The sequence below is a fragment of the Mauremys reevesii genome, linkage group 18 (assembly GCF_016161935.1).
Source record: "Mauremys reevesii isolate NIE-2019 linkage group 18, ASM1616193v1, whole genome shotgun sequence".
Taxonomy (NCBI): domain Eukaryota; kingdom Metazoa; phylum Chordata; order Testudines; family Geoemydidae; genus Mauremys; species Mauremys reevesii.
This window is the reverse complement of record NC_052640.1, coordinates 11,845,341-11,868,670: the sequence shown is the minus strand read 5'-3', so window position 1 is coordinate 11,868,670 and position 23,330 is coordinate 11,845,341. Positions and strand designations below refer to the sequence as shown.

Sequence of the window (23,330 nt, the reverse complement as noted above, 5' to 3'; positions counted from 1 at the left end):
AAACTCCCATGGTCATAACATGCAGTGTGTCTTCCTTTTTACCAGGACAGGAGTCCTTCAGCTTCTTCATCATCCTCCACCACCCCAAGAACTACTATCAAAACGTTTCCTTTAAAGCACAAAACACGCTCAGTGAATGTGAAGTCCCTGCAACCTCCAAACACTAACCATCCATCCCATGGTATCAAAGATCTGGAGATCCGCCTGCTGCAAGTGGAGTGTGAAGAGCTCAAAAACCGACTAGGGTGCTTGAGGGTAAATATAAATCCACCTCTGTTGTGAACTACAAAGGGTCTTGTTCACAGTGACACTATAACCAAGCAGGAAGAATGCAATCGGTTAATTTTTGCTCTGAGTTAAATATATTTTGTTTTATTTTGATACTTCAACATGCTACGTTATGTGAGAGTGCACAGACCTCATCTTATTAATAATATGCAGGGAGTTAGCTCTCTGCTTAGGTAGTTTTTTATAATATAGTAGTGTGTTGGAGGTCTCACTGTGCTGGGGCTATACAAATGCATAGTGAGAGACAGACTCTGCCCCAAAGAGATTAAAGTATAAATAAACAGAAGAGATGAGTGGGAGGAGAAATGAAGACATAGAAAAGTGAAGTGATTTTTCCCACCAAGCAAGTCAGTGGCAGAGCTGGTCATAGACACCTGACCGGGTCTCGTGACTGCCAGTCTAGTGCCCTGTGCATGAGATCATGGCCCGGGACTGAAGACTCACTCAAGCAGCCCAGAGAAAAGTTTTCTGTTTATCCAAAAACGTTTTCATTTCTTATCAGCAGTGCACTGTGCACTTCAAGAATGAAGCCTTAGGAAAGCAAAACATGTTACCTTAAAGTTGGCAGGGGGTGAGGGTAGGGGTTCCTTGCCGGACAAGCTGGCTCACTCCATATCTGACCGAGGCTACCAGGAGGCACAGTTTTATTACCATGTATTACTTAGCACACTTGGTGCTTTACAGTTAAATAAGACAAGTTCTGTGCTTGAGGGGCTTAAGTATTGTCCGATAGCACAGTGACTGAAGACATCAAACAGTGAAGAGACAAAACTTGGAGTGAAGACGAGCTCTTGGAGAGAACATTGTTAGATTTTCCAGAAGTGAGTAACAGAAGTCCTGAGTAGAGTGTAGAGATGGGATGACCAAGAATGTTATACCTGAAAAGTAAAACCTGCACCACTCGAAGGTCAGACATTCAACATATGTCTCCAATACTTCTGTTCTCTGCTGTATGTCTTAGATTTTAAAATGTATGGGATAGGGACCATTTTGTTTTGTGCCTGTACAGTGCAGGGCACAGTACCTGCTGTCCCAGTGTCATCCTATTACTCTTTCCCCATATACACATCACACCAGTAAATGTTGTTAACAATTCCCAATTCAAGACAAACTGATACCAATTTGTATATGATGTTCAGGAAGAAAGTTGACGGTAAGACTTGAGAATAACAGCGGTCAAAGCCAGCCTTACAAAATTACCACTATAGTTTACTGCCCCAGGCTTACAATCTCCTAAATAATGATTATAATGCAAATGCTTAAGACATTCTACTTGCCCCAACTAAAATATTATTCCATCATGTGAGGGGGTAGGTAGACTTTTGCAAGACTGTTACTTGTTTATTTGTATTACAGTAGCACCTAGGAGCCCCAGTCATGAACTAGGACCCCGTTGTGCTAGGTGTTGTACAGATACAGAACAAAAGGACAGTGCCTGCTCCAGGGGCTTACAACCTACGTATAATATGAGAGATAACAGATGGATACTGACAGACCGGGGGAGTACAATGCAGTAATGAGACAATGCCATCTAAATAGACAAGACAGACACAGAGTAGGGGAAGGGGGTCTAACACACAAGCAGCGTGAACGAGATGACGGTGGCATGTTAGTTCCACAGTATTTCTGGTGGGTGGGTGGGTTGATATAGGGTGGAATCAGCTAGATGGAAAGGGAAAGGGGCTGAGCAGGATGGGGCAAGTGTGGAGTGAAGCTGAGGTGAAGCGACTGAGGGTGCGGGGAGGTTGGCGCAAACAGCCAGTCAGCACAGGGTAGAGAATCCCAAAAAACAGTCTATGGTTCTGCTGGAATGTCCAAAGGTCCCTGCTTTGGCTGCTGCTGTTCCCACTGGCTGGAGTCTCTGACTGGCTCCTCTTTGTCCCCCAAAGCCACATGGGAGGGCAGAAGGGGAAGTACTGCCAGGGTCCTTGTGCCCTGAGAGAGAGTGGGGCTTCCCTACATAGTCCTGGGTCAGGGGAGGTGCCAGAAAAAGGTAGCCCTGGCTTTGCCCTATTTTACCCCCTCCCCAGTGCAGCAGTCCCTGCTAGGTCTGCTTCTGTTTCTACCAGCTGGAATCTCTAGCAGGACTAAAGGAAATGCACTGCTACTTCTAGAGAGGGGAAAATGTCTGTTTTGTCCACCGTTTTTTACAGTGCTCTTATTATGGAAATCTAATCCTCACATCTGCCAGCTAAGAGTCCTCATTTGTTGGAGATGACAGTCTAAGCCAAATTAGGGTATTTTAAATCTTTGAGGAAGTCCAGATACTATTTGTTCATTAAATAGAGAGTGAGTTATAATATAGACTGTATCTCTATGGTTTACTAAAGCAAGTGCAGCAAAAGACAGGAGCTCATTAACAATAAATATTTTGCAAGCTAAGTCAATTTGGGTTTGAATTCACAATGCTCTGGATTGGGCCTGAGTTCAGACTTTCATTAATGGATATACTCTGGATTAATAGTCTGATTGGTATCTCTGTAATTTTAAATTTTGGCTCTCATAGCAAACATTGGGACGGAAGAACCTTCAGATAATACATATTGAACTAAAGTTTCTATCCCGCTCTGCCAGCATTTTTAATCTGCTGTAAAATCACTAATGTCAATATACCCACAATGCATTCTGTAATGAGATATCCTTCACATGAACATTGATGAAAGGTTGCTGAGTCAGCCATCTTGTATTCTGTTTCTAAATTTTCCATCCCAGCCTTCTATCTTGTTTTGCATTATTATACTGGACTATGGATTTATCAAAGCTTTTCTTCCCAACCTAACCAGTTCTTGAATGATTTGCTTCCATGCACAGGAATTACAATCCCTAACCTGATTATTGGTCCCAGCAATTGCATCACCATCATTTAAGTAGAATGAGTTAATGCATTAGAAGAACATTAGGATTTTGAGTTTCTTAGGCCATAAGCAATGTATCAACTTTTTAGATGGCAGAAGTCTGTGATATGGACAATTCTAAATAAAAGACAAAGAAATTCCAATCTTATGTGCTTTCTGAATTATTTTGATTGTACAATCTTTATCCCTTATGTGGATGCTATACAGTACAAGGCTGTCTACAATATAAAAATCAACTCAAGCATGATGCAGCAGGAACATTTTTTCCTTCTTGGTTTAATGATCCTTAATATTTCAAATGCATAAATATAGATACTTTACTCTGGCAGATGTTATTGTTTACCTAGAAATCCAGTGATGATAAATTGTACATTGCCATTGCTGTGCATTAAAAAACAGCTATTGAAGAACATTTTTGTCATACAGGAAGGGCTGATGGGTCGGAAGCCAAGTGATATGGAGGAGCTATTGAAACAGTCTCAGAAGGAGCTATTGTGGCTTCAGAGGCAGCTGTCCTTCATCGCTACAGGAGGGCCTACATGCATTTTGTCAGCTAGCCAGGTGAGTTCCTTCATTACTGTTGGCTATTTTGTTGTTTTAATTTTTTTCCAGTCTTATTTTGCTGTGCAAAGAGGAATCCCCTCACATCATTGTAACTCTATTGACTTCAATGGCATTACTTCTGATTTATGCAGGGATAATTTCCTGGAGGATACAAAGAATATGCAATTCCTTTAGAAATGGCTGTGAAGATGAATGAAGGTTAAGCACTGAAATGGCATTTTGCAGTTATACTGCATAAGAGATGGCTTGAGTTACTATTGCTTTCCCTAAAGACAATTGTAAAATTTTAAATGGCAACAGAGATACTCAGCATCTGACGCTGACTTGCCATCTGGCAGAGCTCACCATGTATAGTACTAGATAAATAGTAAATTATTTATGTTGGTAATGCTTTAATATCTTATCGTTCCAACTGGTAACAGCAATAACTTACCTTGTGGGTGCTGATCTGCCAGCGAGAAACAGGTTGAATACATTAAGTTTTTAAGACTTTGGTTTAGGTTTTACGTGGCTACTAGTCACAAAGGACATTTTTTTTGAAAGCTTGCCATCAGTACAGCCTTGCTCACTGTTTTGAAAAGGGCTCCTATTTAGGCACCACAGACTAGCTTTGCTCATATTGTTAGGTACTTAAAAATCACGTCGTTTCTCGTGCAGCTAAGAACTAGAGATGAATTCAGTCCAAAACTTAAGATCCAGACACCTTCAAACATTGATATTCAGATCAAGATTCAAACTTCATAGCTGGTTGTTCTCTTTTTTAATCCTTAGAACCATACACCCTTCAACTTTGTTTAACTTAGCATCCAGATCTGAACTTCTGCAGGTCAAGCCCATCTCTAAACTGAAATGGGAGATGGGAAGAAAGAAAATGACATGATTACTAGGGCCGACCAGAGAATGTTGAGGTTTCAAAAACTGTTTTCATTCCGATGCAGAGCAAAAAAGAAGACCTTTTGAAATTTTTTGCAAGGAAAAAAACCCAGTGAGTGAGAGAGAGACCCGATAACAGCCACTTCCAGACAAAATTCAGAGCCAGAGGACCAGGTTCTCAAGCCTATTTAAGGCCTCTTTGCACCATTGGTTTTTGTAGAGAGAAATCACGCCTCACCAATCTATTAGAATTCTTTCAGGGGGTCAACAAGCATGTGGACAAGAGGGATCCAGTGTACTTACATTTTCAGAAAGCCTTTGACAAGGTCCCTCACCAAAGGCTTTTAAGCAAAGTAAGCTGTCATGGGATAAGAGGGAAGGTCCTCTCATGGTTGGTAATTGGTTAAAAGGGTAGGAATAAATGGTCAGTTTTCAGAATGGAGAGAGGTAAATAGTGGTGCCCCCCAGGGATCTGTACTGGGCCCAGTCCTATTCAACATATTCATAAATGATCTGGAAAAAGGGGTAAACAGTGAGGTGGCAAAATTTGCAGATGATACAAAACTACTCAAGATAGTTAAGTCCCAGGCAGACTGTGAAGAGCTACAAAAGGATCTCACAAAACTGGGTGACTGGGCAACAAAATGGCAGATGAGATTCAATGTTGATAAATGCAAAGTAATGCACATTGGAAAACATAATCCCAACTATACATATAAAATGATGGGGTCTAAATTAGCTGTTACCATTGAAGAAGGAGATCTTAGTCACTGTGGATAGTTCTCTGAAAACATCCACTCAGTGTGCAGCAGCAGCCAAATAAGTGAACAGACTGTTGGGAATCCTTAAGAGAGGGATAGATAATCATAGAATATTAGGGTTGGAAGGGACCTCAAAGCAGGACCAATCCCCAGATTTTTACCCCAGTTCCCCAAACAGCCCCCTTAAGGATTGAACTCACAACTTTAGGTTTAACAGGCCAATGCTCAAACCACTGAGCTCTCTCTCCCCTTCTGACAGGGGCTAATGCCAAGAGTCTCTAAGGGAATGAACAGAACAGGGAATCCTCAAGTGATCACAAGACAGAAAATATCATATTGCCTCTATATAAATCCATGGTATACCCACATCTTGAATACGCGTGCAGATGTGGTTGCCACATCTCAAAAAAGATGTATTGGAATTGGAAAGGGTTCAGAAAAGCACAACAAAAATGATTAGGGGTATGGAACAGCTTCTGTATGAGAAGAGATTCATAAAACTGGGACTTTTCAAGTTGGAAAAGAGACTACTAAGGAGGAATCTGATTGAGGTCTGTAAAATCATGACTGGTGTGGAGCAAGTAAATAGAGTAAATAACACTTCCTTTTCTCATAACACAAGAACTAGTGGTCACCAAATGAAATTAATAGGCAGCAGGTTTAAAACAAACAAAAGGAAGTATTTCTTCGCACAACACATAGTCAACCTGTGGAACTCCTTGCCAGAGGATGTTGTGAAGGCCAAGACTATAACAGGGTTCAAAAAAGAACTAGATAAATTCATAGAGGACAGGTCTATCAATGGCTATTAGCTAGGGTGGGCAGGGATGGTGTCCCTAGTCTCTGTTTGCCAGAAGCTGGGAATGGGTGACAGGGCATGGATCACTTGAGGATTCCCTGTTCTGTTCATTCCCTCAGAGACACCTGGCATTGGCCGCTGTCAGAAGACAGGATACTGGGCTAGATGAACCTTTGGTCTGACCTAGTATGGCCGTTCTTATGTTCATTCAGGTGGGGCATAAAGGGGCCATAATCTACTGGCAAATGTCCAGCAGATAATTCTCCCAGCATAGGACAAGTCTTTGCTAGTGTGTCTGTGCTGCAGTCAGTCTTTGTGCTTCTGCCCCCACCCTCTCCTAGCATGTGGAGCAGGGAAAAGGTATGGCTGAACTCCACTATGCTATAATAGTCATTCTTTGCCGTAGGTTTCATTAAGAACTCTCCACCAGTGGGATAACTTAATGCTGCTACCTGGCTGCATCTCTAAGTTGCGTAGGGTTTGTGGCTGGCCTTTAAAATTGGAGAGCTGGAGCCAACTCCTTGACACATCCCAGGCTGAGCAAAGCTCAGGCATAAGACAGAATCCACCCCTTAGGCTCTGTCTACACTACAACTGAGTTTATAATATGGTTGGCTCTAAACATGATTTTGGTCTACGTACACCATGGGTAGTAATCTGTAAGTAACCATGGCAATTATTATGCCAGTGGCCTTGGTTGTCTTCCTGTAACTATGACAGAATACTTTTTTTTAATAGTAATATAGATTGGACCCACTAACTCTGTTAGTGTCACTGGGTTGGCCAGTCCTCCTTTCTCCCAGTTCTCTGTGTGGTAGAACCTCCCAGCATGCATTGCCTAACATGCTGCTGGTCCTGCTCTGCATGCTCGTCCTCCAGGCTCTCGCTCCGCTATTGAGGCACTACGGGATAGCTGCCTAGCCCCCCTCTTCCCCCATCATTGATACAAATACAGCTGGGTGGCCCGGAAGGTACAGAGACTAAAATATGGTTGCAGCTGGAAAGAAAATCTGCTGTGTGGACACAATGCCACAAGTCTTTGTTGTTTTTGTTACTGTTACCAGGTCAGAAGATGGGCATTGGTTACAAAAGCATGGTTGTACTTACAATGTACTCAGAACCTCAATCTAATCTACTTGCCTCTAGGGAATGAGTATGTGATCATGGATAGGAACATACAAGGCCTTTTTCTTGATCCCCGTCTTCTCCTGCTGAGTGACTTTGGGCTAGTCAGTTAGGCCAAGATTTTCAAAAGGGACTAGGGATTTGTGGGGGGCTAACTTTACATGCCTTATGTTGGCCTGATTTTCAGAGGGCAGCTACTTGATGCTTTCTGAAAAACAGGCCTCTTTAAGGTGTGTCATAATGGGCACCCACAAAATAAGGCACTCTTGAAAATTTTGGCCTTAATCTCTCTGGGTGAGACTTTCAGGTGCTCCATACCCACAATGGGGGATTTTCAAAAGTGTTCAGCAACCAGAAGTTCCCACTGTGACACTTTTTACCAGAATTTCTATTCAAAACTGATAAAAGGAAATCCAGTTACTGTGGAACTCATTGCCACGGGAAGCTGGTGAGGCTAAGAATTTAGCAAGATGTAAAAAGATTTGATGCTTATGTGCTTAGGAAAAATATCCAAAGTTATAATAGTTAATATTAGTAAATGTTGGCAGGGATATTAAACCTTATGCTTCTGGGTTTAAACCAATCTCTAGCTTTTAGAAATCTGGATCAGACCTAATGTGAGGGGCAGATTATCCCACAGATGCTTGCTGTGAGGGGTTTTACACCTTCCTCTACAGGATTTGGTACTGGATACTGTTGGAGACAGAATACTGGACCTGATGGATCCCTGGTCCAATCCAGTGTGATAGATCCTATTTTCAACAGAGCTGAGCAGCCAACATGGACACAACAAAATAAGTTCTCTTGAAAATCTGGCCACTTATTCAGGTTCCTAAATAAGAGCTGAGCTTTTTTTGAAAACACTGAGCCCTTCTGAAAATTCTGCCTCAGTTTGCTCATTTGTAAAACGGGGCAGGTGGAAAGAACCATGTCTGAAAAGGGCTGTAAATATACACTGCCTCTTTCAATGGCATGCACATTTAATTTTTGGAATAACAGAGCCAAATTATTAGCTGAAGTATATTTCTGTAGCTGCTTTAGAAGGATTCAGTAAAATTATCCTAAGCACCCTGGGAATAGAGTATTTCCTTGCGCTGTGAAGCCTTGCATGGAAATGCAGAAAGCTCCACTCAACATTCCTTCATGAGCTATATAGGCAATTAACTTTCAATGACATATCCTATTGCTAAAATGAAGGTGCATTATAGGAGACACGCATTTCCCAAGCCCTCAGATCATGCAGATCAGGAGGAGATTGGTGCCTTTACATAAGGGCTGAAGGGCTTTGTTTCCCTTGAGGAAGAGGGTTTTTTTTTTTTAAATCCTTCCTTCCCCCCCGGGCCCTTCCAGTATCTCCCCTCCAGTTGCTAGGCAGCTGCTGGCTGCACAGTCAGCGGCTGAAGTTTTGCATGTGTGGAGGCTGCAGTTTTCCTAAAAGGAAAAGGACGGAAAGGTTGGCGTGGTCCAGGTAATCTGATTTAATACCCTTCAGCATCGGAGCGCCGGAGGGGAGGGGAGGGGGATCCCAAGCTCGCAATTACAGTCCATTGGTTCGTCCCAGTAGGCCACGCCGCCTAGCTACGGAGGTGAGCCTGTGATGGCATTGCTCGGCGGGCAAATAACCCCCCCGCCCTGCCCCTCCGCCTTGTAACCGAGCCAGGCTGGGAGCTCCCTGGCTCCAGCCTCCAGCGCCGGGGCTTAATCCCGTGCGAACGAGGCGCTGGCGAACCGGGGCAAGCCATCTTTGCGTGTGCGTGGAGCGCCCGGCCCTGCGGTTTCATAGGCTCCGGCAGCTGCTGCACGGCCCATGATGCTGGCTCGGCCCGCTCGCTTTCCCCCCTGCCGCCCTGCAGACAGCGAGTGAAGCACCGGCCGCTCGGACCAGCGGATCCCCCGCTGCTGCGCCTGCCGCCTCTCCCCCGCGGCTCTCAGCCCACCCGGCACACTGCAGTTCTCTGCTGCTGCTGGAGCTCGGGAGCGCCGGATGCCAAGGTAGGCTCGGATCTAGCCCGCTAAAGGCAGCTCGCCTCTGTCACTGCTTTATGGGCCAAGAAATAAATGGGCAGTTGGAGGGGGATGGATGGGGGAATCCCCCCCTAATGCTGCCAGGACTTGCAGCAGGAACTCTGAGCACACCCGGGCAAACTTTATGATTAGGCTGTAATTTGAGGATGCCCTTCACTGGTTTTATCCCCACCCCCCACCCCCACCCCGGTGCTGCTTACAATGATAAAAGGTGGTGATATCTGTGCGTGAGCAGGAGGTAGAGGGATTAAACCTTTGCTAGATGATTCCATCCTCCCTCCCGTTGATGTGTTTCACCTTGTGTCATTTTTCTAGTCGGTTTCCTATAAAAGAAGATGCGGGTTGACACAGGTTTAATGGTTCCCGGCTTCTTCCCTGCGTGAGCGGCTGTGGGTGAAGTTAGCAACCCTGCTGGCTCGCGGTTTTTACCCCCCCTGCGAGCGCTGTGTGCAGACGCACCGTGGCCCAGTGCTTCGCAGATGAACGCCGGGGTGTCATAGCAAAGTCGTCGGTGTGACTGGTCTCCCCCACGAGAGCTTGTTAATGACATTATCTGCGGTATTTCCCAGGCATCAGAGTGGGGATGACACCAATGGGTGGGAAAAGCGTCTTTATTTTAACTGTAATTTGCAAACCTTGTGTTCCGAATTGGACTAGTTCATTTGTGAAAAGACCCCCGTTTCCAAAGGGAGGGAGGGTGTGTAAGATATGTATATACTAGACATATGTGTGTGTATGACATAGAATGTTATGTGTATGCATAATGCAAATGGAATTTTACTATGTCTTGCATGTATAGATATTGGTAAATCAGTTAGTATGTAGCAGATATCCATTCATGAGTATTATTTGGGAATTAAAATATACAAAGAATACTGCAGGTTTTGTATTATTGACCTCTATTTAAAGTTGTGGTTATTTCCTATAAGGTCTACTGTAGGGCAAAAAGCATATTCCTTTCCAACTGTGATTTGTTCATCAGTGTTACAATTGTGCATGGTCTTAATAGTATTTTAATTTGTGGTAGATTTAAATGCACTCCAAGTTTTAAAGCAACTGCTTTTTGTTGCCCATTAATGTTAAGCACTGTCCAAGCTTTGTCCAATGCAGAAGACCATGCAGAGAAATTTATATATAAATGGCTCCACAGAATAATGTATCAGTGTGGATTGGTACTGCATCTGGCAATAACAGCGCCAGGTCCCTATAGTATCCTAAAATATTTTGAAACACTGCATAAAAATGCAGCCATTCATGTTAATGTTTTAATAACTGCACTGAGTGGATACAAAGAATAAGGGAAAATGAAGGCTTCCACTGTCGAAATATAAATAAGGAGTAATTCAGAGCAAGGTAAGAGCCACCTTAAGAAAACAACATGAAATATTGAGGCATAGAGAGCCATGGAATGGAAATGAAAGGGAACTGCTTAAAATTAATGAGAAAAAATAAATGTGGAAGTGAACTGTATGCTGCGAGAGTCACTGTGGTCAGTTTGTGTTTCAGTTCGTATGACTGGAAGGTGTTTCATTATTATTAGAGTGGGTCTTTCTGGTACACAGTTTGAAAGAGGAAAGCAAATTGAAAGAACTCTTGCCGATGTCAACTGGGGTTTATCTACTTAAAGACAAATTATTCAAAAATTTTGCATTTTTTGAGTGTCTTGGGGTTTATTTATAAATTATTGGTGTCTCCTCTTGTCAGTGAAGACATCCAGCTAACCTGAACAATGCATTTGACGTGGCATGATATTAAAACAAACAAAAAACCCCTACATCAGCTGGAACTAGTGAAGCGGCTATACTCTCTGCAGACTGAGGGCACCCTCACTTGCTGCTTGCTAGACAACTGAATTGGTGTTAGGTTGCTTTGCTTAGTACCTAGCATGTTGTGTTGTGTTTACACAGCATGACTGTGGTAAAGGCTACACGCACAGAAGTGCAGGTTAACTTTGCATGCCACTGAATAGCATACAAGTATGTACACGGACCATCTGTTTATAAATTTGGTGCCTCTGTTTTTTAAAGACTCATATTGGCAAATTTCTGCTGTAGGGCGTCACGTGGTCTTTTAAAAACCTGAGAAGATGAGCCGTAAACAATGTGGGTCAGTAGAGGACCCAGAACTTTAACCCTGATATGAAAAGAGCAGCTGATACTTGATATCTTGATTAACTGATAAGCAAGCATAGGTGCACAAACCTTAAGTGTTGCTATATACGGTTGACCTCACTTGATAGGTGATGGTACATAAACATATGTGCATGTATAGGTGTTTGGGTATGTATATAAAATATATACTTCTCTGTGTTTGTGTATTACATGACTATGCACACTCTACTTTAGATACTCAATGTTTTATTGTATAATATATGCATGTGTATAATGCACAAACACATATTGTATAATATATGCATATGTATAATGCACATGTCTATTTTATATACATACCTACACAAATACATACACTGATCTATGTACTCAGTACTTATGTACAAAAACATACTATAAATATAAACATAAAATAGTGTGTATGTCTTTGTAATAATGGACTTACATTCTCACAGTTGCCCTCTATGGGAGGTGATAGCACTTCTGGACTGGATTTGCCAAAGACAGGATCTCACTCTGGAATGATCATTGGTTTGATTTGGTATGGTAATTCTTTCTGTATTTTACAGAGCCTAAGTTATATTATATCACTACACAATTATGCTTCTGTCACAAGGATGTAATGAGTGCTTATCACCATATCACCTGGTTGCCATTAGAAAATTAAATAATTAAAAACACACACTTAACTTTACCCCAAAGCAAGTGGGGTCGTGCACTAAGCTGTCCTACCCATTCCATAATTAAATTACGAAGCCATGTACTTTGCTAGCGAAGTCAGTTTTTCAGTCCAGCACTGTAATGGAAGTAGAGCTATGCAGTGAATTCATACTGGAGCCACCCAAAAGTTCTGAGATTGAAGACGCTATTGTCCAATTTATTGACGTGGCTGCTGAACGAATTTTTTTTGTCTTGTTTACATTTTAGTATTTAGAAGACGCTTTAGCCTAGAGCCAGGTTTTGCACAAACGCTTCAGTGTTTTATTTCCCCTTTGCCTTTTTTTAGCAATAGCTTGTTACGTCCAGGGAGCTGTCTGATAGGAATGGCATTTTGATGGCAAACTCCTCTAGCACTGTGTACAGCTTCCCTTGGGCTGTATTGAGGTGGCCAAAATGTATTTGAGATGGCTTTAAGAAACTGCAAAGAGAGCATAGCACAGCTGATGCTGCTATTTCCTAAGATGCTCGAGGTTGCCCTCTGACTGGTTATTAATTGTACCAAATGCCAGTATCACTGAGATCATCACTGGCATAAACAAAATGCATTTGCTTATATTTCTATTATAAATATTTTTTTAAAAAAATGAATATGCCCAGAGCGCAAAATAGAAAATTGGGATGTAGCCACAGTGCTGAAAAAATGGTGCCCCTTGCAAGCACTACACCATGAAACCACTCTTTATTCACCAGTGAAAAGCTAGGGCTTGTTTTATAGTGCTCATTCGCATAGAGGAAGACTCAGAGGATGCTGTAATTGCCCAGGTAGAACAGTTAAGTATCCCATGGGGCAGCTGATAGTCATTGAAGGTTGAATATGGTCAGTGTAAATAACTCCCAGGTTCTATTTCTCTTTCAATAACTGTAAAAAATCCTTTATTAAATACTGTGCTGAAGTTCTCAGTTCGGGTACATTCTATGAAGTGCAAGTCTGAAGACATCAAATGTCGACATTTTTTAAAGGAAAAGAGAATGAGCAATTTTCTTAATTCAAGACAGGCTAATTCCTGAAAGGTGGTAAGCATCTGCAACTCTGACTCTAGTGGGAACGGGGGTGACTACTGCATTGGACTGGGACTCTGGAAATCTGGGTTAAGTTCCTACCTCTCCACAGACAAACTATAAATCATGTAGTCTCTCTGTGACTAGTTCCCCATCTGTAAAATATGGAAAATAATACTTCCTTTCTCCTATGTCTTGTCTAAGCTCTTCAGAAAGGAACTCTCTTCTTATGTGTCTATGTAATATACCAGACCTTGTACCAGGAGCCCAATTTCTGATTGAGACTTCTAGGTGCTACTTATAAATTGAGGATTTAGCAATGCCCAGTACCATTTAGTATTTGGCTTCAGTTTATTAATTCTTAGACAAATAGTTCTCTAAGTGCCAGAAGCACCTGAATTCACATGAGCTTTTGGAATACCAGATGTGATTTTTTTAAAATGTCTTTTTGCTCCATTGTGAACACAGGTGTATTCAGTGTGTAATTAAGTGTGTGTTCCTCTGATTATTGTGGCAATGGGGATGTGGTAGAAAATATTCACATTACCAAGCCCAGCATGTAGGGAGAAGGGAATAGGAATCAGTTCTTTAACTTTAACTTTAATAAAGTTTCACCTCATCTACATTATGTTGTAGAAATATTATAATATCACTGAGTGATTTTTAAGATGATAAATGTGACATTACTATGGAAAATGGTTGATGCTTATTATGAATCAGCAGCCATGTACACCTGTCTCTGAACATACCAAAGGAAGGCACATTGAGCATAACAGTAGGACACAATCTTCTTTCCTCTATTTCATCTAATCACAATTAGACACAATGTTCCTTTTGGCCTTTATAGTCAAGAGCTGACTGCAGATTTTTTGTGATCTCCTCCCTAGTGTTCAGATGAGGGCCTGATTCACTAAGATGTTGAGCACAATGGGATGATGGGCACAGCAATCGCTTCTAGGATTGGGCCCTGATTGATTTGCGGAACAGTATGTGGAGTTTTTGTAGGCAATGTGACCAGGTGCCTGGGATGGGCCACACTCAGGGCAGACTGCAAGAAATAGGGAAGACAATCCCCCAAACGGATGGTTTATTCTATAATTAGATTCACCAAGCCAGTAACAAAAGAGCTACTATAGTACCACACTGGTTATCCAGGCTTTCCAGACATTGGCTCCCATCCAGACAACCCCATCTAATATAGTGAAAGGTTACTGAAAACCCATTTCACCATATGAGAGGTTCTTTCTAATCCTGAAGGATCAGACACATATCCCCAGGTCATTATGAATCGCTGATCTTACCCAAATCTCACGCTGTCAGCCAGTCCTTATTAGTAAATCTTTAGTTAGTTACTAAAAGAAAAGAGAGTTATACGTGGTTAATAGATCATACACACACATGATTACAAAGTCCTTATATCAGATTTGTAGCAGTGATGGAATAGATTGCTGGCTTGTAAAGTTTCACTGGCAACCTCCAAAAGCTTGGGAGGTCCTCAGTCCATAGTTCAAGAAGCTACTTTTAGATGTAAATCCACAGTCCAGAGAATTAGAGCAGGAAAGAGGCAACATGGAGATGTCTCAGGTGTCTTTTTATATCCTCTGCCATGTGCATGGAAACTTTACTGTCCCAGACAAAGCCCACAGCCCCTGTCTATGGAAAATTACTGGCCCAAGGTGGAGTCCAAGGTCGCATGAGCATATCACATATCCCTATATGTTTTGCTGACTCATGGGGGGTGGCAATTGGCCCCTTGCTGCCTAGAGGCATCCTCAGGAAGAGCTATCTGGACAGGATGAGTTTCTTCAATTGCCCATTGTGTGAGTGGAGTGTCCTTCAGACAAGATTTGTTGCAACTGTATAGCAGTGGAAGCAACAATGATACAAATGGTCATATTTCTTATAAACAGCATCACAGGCAGCTTCAGGTATATTCTCAGAAATCTAGAATGTACCAGAGGCAGAAAGGGTCCTTTTGAGCCTGGGCTAAAATTAATCCTGCTGAGGGATGGTTTAACAGAATCCAGAGAGGAGGATGAAATTTCACCAGAAGTGGAATATTTTCCCTCAGCCCCTCCATCCCCACTCATAGTTTGAATATGGTTTATCCCATTCTGTGGTAACCTGTCTTGGCTATGCCCCCCTAGAAAATCATGGTGCTTTTTTTGTTGCCATGTTCCAGAAATAATTATTTCTCTTCTGGTTTGTTGCATTGCTCTTTAAAAAAAATAAATAAGGGACAGATCCTCAGCTGGTGTAAAGAAAGGATGGCTTCAGTAGAATTAGGCTGCTTTATACCAGCTGAGACTGTGATCCATAAAACCTAATTCTGAGGGCCTCATTAGATGGGCACGTGCCCTTGATCCCCATTGAAGGCAAATGGAGCTGAGGGCACTGGGCACCCAGCCGGATGAGGCCCACAGTTATCATTGTAACAAGCAATGGGTATTTAAGCCTATTCCTTGCTCACTGCATTTCTCTATTTCTGTGGCAGTCATAGTTTTATCTAAATGTAAAAAGCAAAACTAAAAAAAACCCCAACCCTTCCTCTCCCCATAAAAAGAATCATGTATATTGTTCATAATGTTAAGAAGAATGTTCTCTCTCGAGCCTATGAGTATTTTTCTCCTTCTGTCCCATGTTTACTGCCTGCTAATTAAATTTTGTAGGTGGCAGTTTGAAATCTTAGTGGGCCATGTCATGTGACTGCTAATGCTCTGCAGATCTCTATTACATAACCCATAAGTAGTTTGTAAAAATGTGCTTGTGTCATACTGAGCATGACATAAGGCTCCGTCTGAAGCTTAACAGTCTGATCAGTTTTTATGTAGAATGACTGTAGGAACCTTGTGGACAGTTTGTTCTGGCAAATGACTTGTGTCCTCAGTTGTCTGGCCAATTGTCTTATGTCCCTGAAATGCTTTACAGTCAGCAGCATCAGTCTTTTCTGCAGGGTATGTGCACATGGGAGCGAGGGTGCATTTACCTTAGTAACAGATATCTGTCTTTAGATGCCCTGATATGCCAGGCAACAATCCAGATGAAGTAGCACATTGGAACACTCTCCTCCTCCTTCCCAGATATTTGTTAAATTCCTAATAGCATGTTCACCCTGGATTTAAATTAGCCTCTTTGGTCTAAAATAACCCCTGAAAACACATCCTAATTGGGCTGTTTATGCATTATGCAAAATGAAACATGAATCAAAGGAGGTTTTAAAAATGGCTAGGTAGAGATTATAAAATGTTAATGCATTGTAATTCATTAGGATGCTATTTCACAAAAGAAGTATTTTTCTTGTAAGTGATATATGTTGTCAAACCCATAAAAACAATAGTTTCTCCTTCCTTCCCTAAACCAGCATTTTGTCCTTTGGCTTTATGTGCATACAATAATTGTTTTTGGTGCTATTAATGTTATTTACACACTACCCAAAAATGTACTAGGCATTTCGTAGATACACAAGTCATGTCCATGCCTCAAATGATTTCCAAACTTGCATGTTTGGGCATTTGAGTGGGATTAAGGAGATCTGGCTCCTATTGTTGGTTCTGCCGCAGACTTGCTCTATGACGTTGGGCAAGTCACATCATACCTCTGTGTCAATCTCATCTGCAAATGGGCTTAATGATACTTACTTTTCTTTATGAAGCACTTTGAAACCTTGGGATAAAAGTTCCAATATAGGAATAACTGGAGGAAATTCTATGGTCTGCGTTGTAGAAGAGGCCAGACTAAATTATAGGTAACTTTATCGCCCTCGTGGCCAAGATGGAGTCTGCTCTGCAGGCAGCTCTAGCCAAGAGACGGCACATGCAGGAATGCAGCAGGAGAAATCCCTTCCACCCCAGGGGCACCTGTCCCAAACCCCCCAGAGTGAACAGACCCACCCACTGGAAAAGTACAATGGATATAAGAAAGGGAGATATTTATTTACAGAGGGATGAGAAGAGAAATACAACAAGGGGAAATATAAGGGGAGCAATAAAACAGGGCTGCATCCAAACCCAGGCCCCGCAGGCCCAGCAGTAGCACAGTCTGGAGGGGCCGACACTGAGCAACACATCTGCACACAGAGTTCAGGAGTCCTGAGCAAAGTTCCACTCCAGTGGTGAGTCTTGGGTGCTCCTGGTCGTCTTCGGCACCCATGAACTTCCCCCCAACAGACCCCTCCAGTGCCCTCGTCTGCCGCTCTGTGCAGAGCCCCACAGAGCGACCACCTCCCCACTTAACTAGCTACAGCCTCCCTCCTTGTTCCCAGTGCGGAGTCACGAGCCCCAGTACTCACAGCCCCACGCAGCTGTGGGCAGCTGTGATCCTGGGTCCAGCTCCGGCCTGTCCTTCTCGGGCGATTACTCCCTGGCACAGGGCTCCTCCTGGCTCCTGTCCTGGGGTGTCCCCGATCGGCCGCCCTGTCCTTCCCAGGCTTCAGGCAGGTTCCCTGCTGCTTCCTTTGCCAGGGCCTGCGGGCTGCCCCCTCTCTCCAGCTCTGAGCTTCAGAGTTTCCCTCCTTTTTTCTCACTCTCTCCCTTCCCCTAGGAAAAAGCTTTAAAGGGGCCCTGCTCTCTAAACCCAAAGGGGTTACATATGTAAATGGTTCCTCTGTCCTTAAAATCTATGACTTTATTAATCTATATAAGAGCTAATTATTGTTTGTATTAGATAATATACACACAATGGAAGCAGGGGAAAGAATTAAAACATGAGAGGTTGAAAAACAATTAAGATTTTTTTTTGGTTTGTTATACTTTTTTTTTTTTTATCATGTCTCACCTTTATGCCTTCAACATAACTTCCAAACCCTGGACTACTAGTTGTTTTTTTTTAATTTATCATTACTACTATATATCACTGCAGTTACAAGCCTTCTCTCTCTCTCTCTCTCTCTCTGTCCATTTATACTGTGGGAAGGGGATAGTTGTCTGTGTTCTGTGGGTGGATGTCTGTTTCTAGATGATCCAGATAATGTGTATAATCGTAGATATATTGGGCCAAATTTCCCTGTGATTTCATTTCATTGACTTCACTGACGTTGGTCCAGGCTTATTGTATATGTATGCTTAGCCACCTATGTAAAGTAAATAATACTTAGCCACCTATGTAAAGTTCTTTGAGATCTATGGATGAAGAGTATCTCCCTGAGATGAGATACTTTGAGATCTGTGTTTGAATATTCTGTATCCTCTTAAGCACTATTTTTGGCCTGCATTCTTGAGAATGTAAGTTCTCCAAGGTTTAACTTAATCTCATCAAATACATGAAAAATGGAAAAATTGTGGCATACATTGTTATGTGAATGGGACATCTATAAGGCTATTCTGGGGAGGTAATGATTTTGTGCATTAAAGATATCCTGCCAATGAGGCTGTCATGCTAAATACTTATTAATTTGTATTATGATGGTGCTTAGAGGACCCCATCAGAGATCCAGTCCCTGCTGAGCTGAAATGATGATATGAACGTAGTGTAAAAGTTGCCCTGGAGAACTTGCAGACTGGGTTTAGGTCAAGACACCACACAGGTGGCTGAAACAAACAGATGTGGGTAGGAAGACAAAGTAATAGTAAGACTAGCATGGTGGTTGCACGGCCTGCTGTAGTCCAAGCTTGCTACCTGCCTAACCATTCTCAGTGGGCACAGTTCTGGAGGCAAGATGGCAGAGGTCAGTCTTTGGGTAGATCTCTCCTTAAGGATTCCGTCAAGGGTTATTTAAGAGGGAAGAACAAACATGGAAGATTAGAACTTCAGCCTGTAGAATGCCTAATACAAAGTTGGCACTATACAAAAAAGTAAAGGGCAAATCCCCTGCTGATGCAAACTGTTACAGCTCTGTTAACAACAGTGGAGCTATGACACTTTACAACCCACTGAGGTTATGTGCCTAAGAATGATGGTAGGGCTATTTTTAAGGTTATCCGCCTTCCCGAGTGATCCTTTTTAAAGAGAGAGGTGCGTTTCCCAGAGATTATACTGTCCTGTGGCAGGGTATGAGCTAGAGTAAAGCCACTGTACAGAAAAATCTTATTGTAAGGAAAGCTGTAGGCTTGTGTCGACAGGTGTTGGAAGAAAATGAGAGCTTTGCTAGCTTTAACTCTGATAGGTGATGTTGATCATCAGAAATCTACTTCATGGTGTGTAATTTTTAACCTTGATTTGGTTTTTTTGAGAAAACATGCATTTAATTTCAGTAAATTCACTCAAAGGTATGTGAAATCCAAAAGATGGCCATACTATCTATGTCGTTTTTAAGCAACTACGACTGTTATTTATATAGCCCATTGATATAAGGTTTGTAAATAAATAATTTCTGCCTGGCACGTTAGAGTTGGAAATTTTATTCTAAGTAGTTTAATCAGAAAAGAGGCTGGGGGAGAGGGAAAGAGAAAAGCTGTATGTGGTGATAAGGGCTAAAAGAACCAGTTAGGGAATGATCTTACTGCAAAACACACAGGGATCAAAATTATGTTTATTCTGAATTTGCAGGGAAAGTCTCTTTTGTGGGGGAAAACCACCCCCTAGAAGGTCCTTTTGAATGATTTCTTGAAATGTTAAATAACATGAAGAAGAAAGGGATGGAATATGCACAGAGTGCCCAGCCCTCATCTGTATGGGTCACGTTCTGCCAGAGCACTTCATGCAAGCAGGCATCTGACAGACCAATAAACAGAGATGGACCAGAACTGAGATCCCTAATTCAGACCCCCTGGGCTATCGCCAGTTCAAAACCTGGTTCCCAACTTTTTAGCTCCAGTTTTTCTTTAGGGAAAATACTCATGGGAAATGAAGGACAAAAGTTTTCAGCCCGGCCTCTGGCTTCCTTGGGAAACCCCACAGAGGCCACTGTACAGGCCGTACGTGGTAGGAGTTGAGTTGCTGCTGGGAGTGACTTGGGTGTTGACTCACATATTCCTGTGTGTATGTCCCTGACTTGGCAATGACCCATATGCATATACTCACAGCCACCCTGCATATGTTCTATGCTCCTGGCACATAAATATTCAGATTCCATTAAAATTCTAATTTCCTTAGGCTCCTTTGAAAATCCCAGCCTATAAAATATAATTTAAAGAAGTGGGGATGTTCCCACATTCCTGAACCAGGAAGCAAATCTCCCTATTTTGCAGGGCACCGAAGACTGACTCTAAGGTTAGTGAGAAAGCTGTGTAACACGGGCTCTTTATGAATAAAACTGAAGAACCAAAATTCAGTTGAGCCATGTTTGGCTAAAGGCTGCCTTCAGTGATCAGTTTTGATGCTATTTATGTGAAGGGTATTAAACTTTCATTTCTACAGTGCATTTTAACAAGAGAGTAAAACCTGAGTTTGAAAGGAGTTATACATCAAATTGGTAAAATATATCTTTGTAAAAATGTATTTTTTAATTTGGTTTATATGAATGGAAATTTTGATTGTTGGGCTAGGGCTTTATCTAAATTATGATAAAGCAGCCATATTTTAAAAAGTTTTTATTTCCCTTTAAAAACCAGGAATGAGCCTTTAAATGGGCTAATTTATTTTCGTTGAGTGCCACAATGTAACAGACTTAGCGTATGTCTACATTGCAATTAGACGCCCTGGGCTGGCCAGTATCAGGGCCGGGGGGCTCAGGCAAAGGGGCTGTTTAATTGTACTGTAAACATTTGGGCTCAGGATGGAGCTTGAGCTCTGGGATGGGACCCTGCAAGGGGGAAAGATCCCAGAGCGTGAGCTCCAGCACAAGTGTACTCTGCAATTAAACAGCCCTTTGCCTGAGCCCTGCGAGGCCAAGTCAGCTGACACATGCCAGCTGCAGGGTTTTAATTGCAGTGTAAACATACCTATGAGTGCTAAGAAATAACCTCTTTGTGCTCTATAATGTAACGAGTGGTCAGTTATAGGGGCACATGCCATATGTGTTTCTCATAGCTATATAGGCTGACTTGGTAAAAATACTTTGTCATACTAGAAACCATGCATTGTACACAGATAGCATGAATCTTACATACATTAAAGCTTTGTTTACACTGCCGATGGGAGGTCTAATTCCCAGCTTGGGGTAGACGGACACAAGCTAGCTCTGTTTCAACTACTGTGCTAAAAACAGCAGTGCGGCCCCAGTGGCATGGACTGCTAGCCTGAGCTGCTGACCAAGTACAACCCCATCCGAGATACGTACCTAGGTGGCTAGTTCAAGCTGCCACCATGGTCACACCGGGGTTTTAGTGTGCTAACTGGAGCAGAGCTAGCACATGTTTGACTGCCTGAGCTGGGAATTACGCTTTGCAGCCGCAGGGTAGATGTGCCCTAAGAATACTAGACCCCATTTTTCAGCAATGGTGTAGCTGCACTGTTGCCACCAATGGTGTAAGCCACAAGTATACAGGGCTCAGGTGTGTTTACTGCTGCATCATGAAAACCTGCTCTGAGCAGTAAACAGTGAAGAGCAAACATTGCATTTGTATATGGTAAATAAATCCCCATATGTTTCATAAACACAACTGCAAGCTTTGATGCACTAAGCAAGTATGGGCTTCTAACAATAATGCTGCGTTGAAACATCTACGGTTTTGATCTCTTTCCAAGCAAAGCTTCTAAACAGATATTGAGTACAGGCAGGTGAGCTTCCTCTGTTGTTGTGATGAAGAGCTTTGGAGGGCTCAACCCCATTGTAGTATGCACTGTGCAAATGTAAAAGAGACTGTTTGCCCTAGAACTTGTTACTCAATTTAGGAGACAACAGGTGTATACAACAGATGGGGAAGCACAAAATAACAATGAGTAAATATCGATCGGCAGTGGTCATATATAGCAGCTGCTCCTGTAGGGCTCTTCACTGTACCCCTCCAGATCGCTGTCTTATGCTCATTTATGTTCCCCTGATGTCCTGCTTTCACTGTTGCCTACTCCAGGTGTTCAAAAATCACAAGCCAGGCCCCCGCAAATCCTGAGATTAAAAAAAAAGTAATAAATATTTGGAATCTTATTTGCCTTCTGGTTGTTGATCCTTTAGAATTCAGGGTTTCAAGCTTTTCTCTGTCACTAGTAGGGGTAGAAGCTTACAAAAAAAAAAGTGAAATTCTCAACTAATCAAGAAGTTGGGCCTTTAACAACAACACCATGTATTGTGAGACTTGTGATAAAATCACAAGAGTTGGCAGCACTGCTTCTCTGCTGAACTTTATCTGTGTAGACACCCAGACTACATTCACAATTGTATTTGATGCCTTGGGTCAGTAGTTTTAACGGGTTATGGATAGGGAAGAATTTCTCCTGAAAAAGCCTTCTATGGAAAGAAAGAAAAGCTGGTCTTGAGATGAAGACACTGATTTAGGATTCAGGAAATCTTGGTTCATTTCTCAACTCTTCCACAGACTTTCTGTGAGAGCCTCTGTGAATCGCTGCACATCTGTGCCTCAGTCCTCTCATCTGTAAAACAGGGATAATACTTCACCATATAATAGCTGGTACATTCATTAATTAAATACACCTCTACCCCGATATAACGCGACCCGATATAACATGAATTCGGATATAACACGGTAAAGCAGCGCTCCGGGGGGGGCTGCGCGCTCTGGTGGATCAAAGTAAGTTCGATATAACGCGGTTTCACCTATAATGCGGTAAGATTTTTTGGCTCCCGAGGACAACGTTATATCAGGGTAGAGGTGTATTAGATCTCATCCTTGTCTCTATATGGGGTGCAGATTATTCCACATCTGTTTACTATGAGGTCCTTAGGCACCTGGTAATGACCATTGTCAGAGATCGGATACTGGACTAGCTGGACCTTGGATCTAATCCAGTATGGCAATTCCTGTGAATTCTTTTATTATAACTCCATTGTGCAGATGTTAGATGATAACAATATTTGGTCATTACTGACATGAGTTGGGCATGCTGCTTTTATTTTATTTTTTTAAAGGCAGTAAGATTTTCAGTATCATCGAACCAAAGATAAGGATGGAGGTCAGTATTACAAGCTGCACTGGGGCAGGAGGCATTGGCAGTGGTTTCTTTATAGGATTTAAGTGTCTGATAAATTTCACTTCCCCCACCCAGAGTAGCCATGGTTCCTGAGTGGTTAAGTGCCCCCACAGCATTTGGGTGGAAGCATATTCATTTTACATACATTTCATTATGAAAAGGAGAAAGATCTTTGGTAAAAAGCCTCCTGGAGAAATAAACCAAGCCACGTCCTGCAGCTCTGTTCCTTCTGGGCATGGGCAAGCTT

General features: G+C 42.4%; 1 protein-coding gene across 3 annotated transcripts in view; it reads left to right on the top strand.

Moving 5' to 3' along the window:
* The window catches only part of LOC120386491 (RIMS-binding protein 2-like), a 390,924-nt gene that overhangs the window by 94,133 nt on the left and 273,461 nt on the right, over positions 1-23,330 (top strand). For 2 of the 3 annotated variants that reach the window (XM_039505876.1, XM_039505869.1), the window contains exons 12-13: positions 46-255; positions 3,570-3,704. In XM_039505876.1, coding sequence (XP_039361810.1) covers positions 46-255; positions 3,570-3,704 — 345 coding nt within the window. Of the gene's footprint in view, positions 1-45; positions 256-3,569; positions 3,705-23,330 lie in introns of those variants that run through there. The other variant, XR_005589747.1, reaches the window with a different exon arrangement.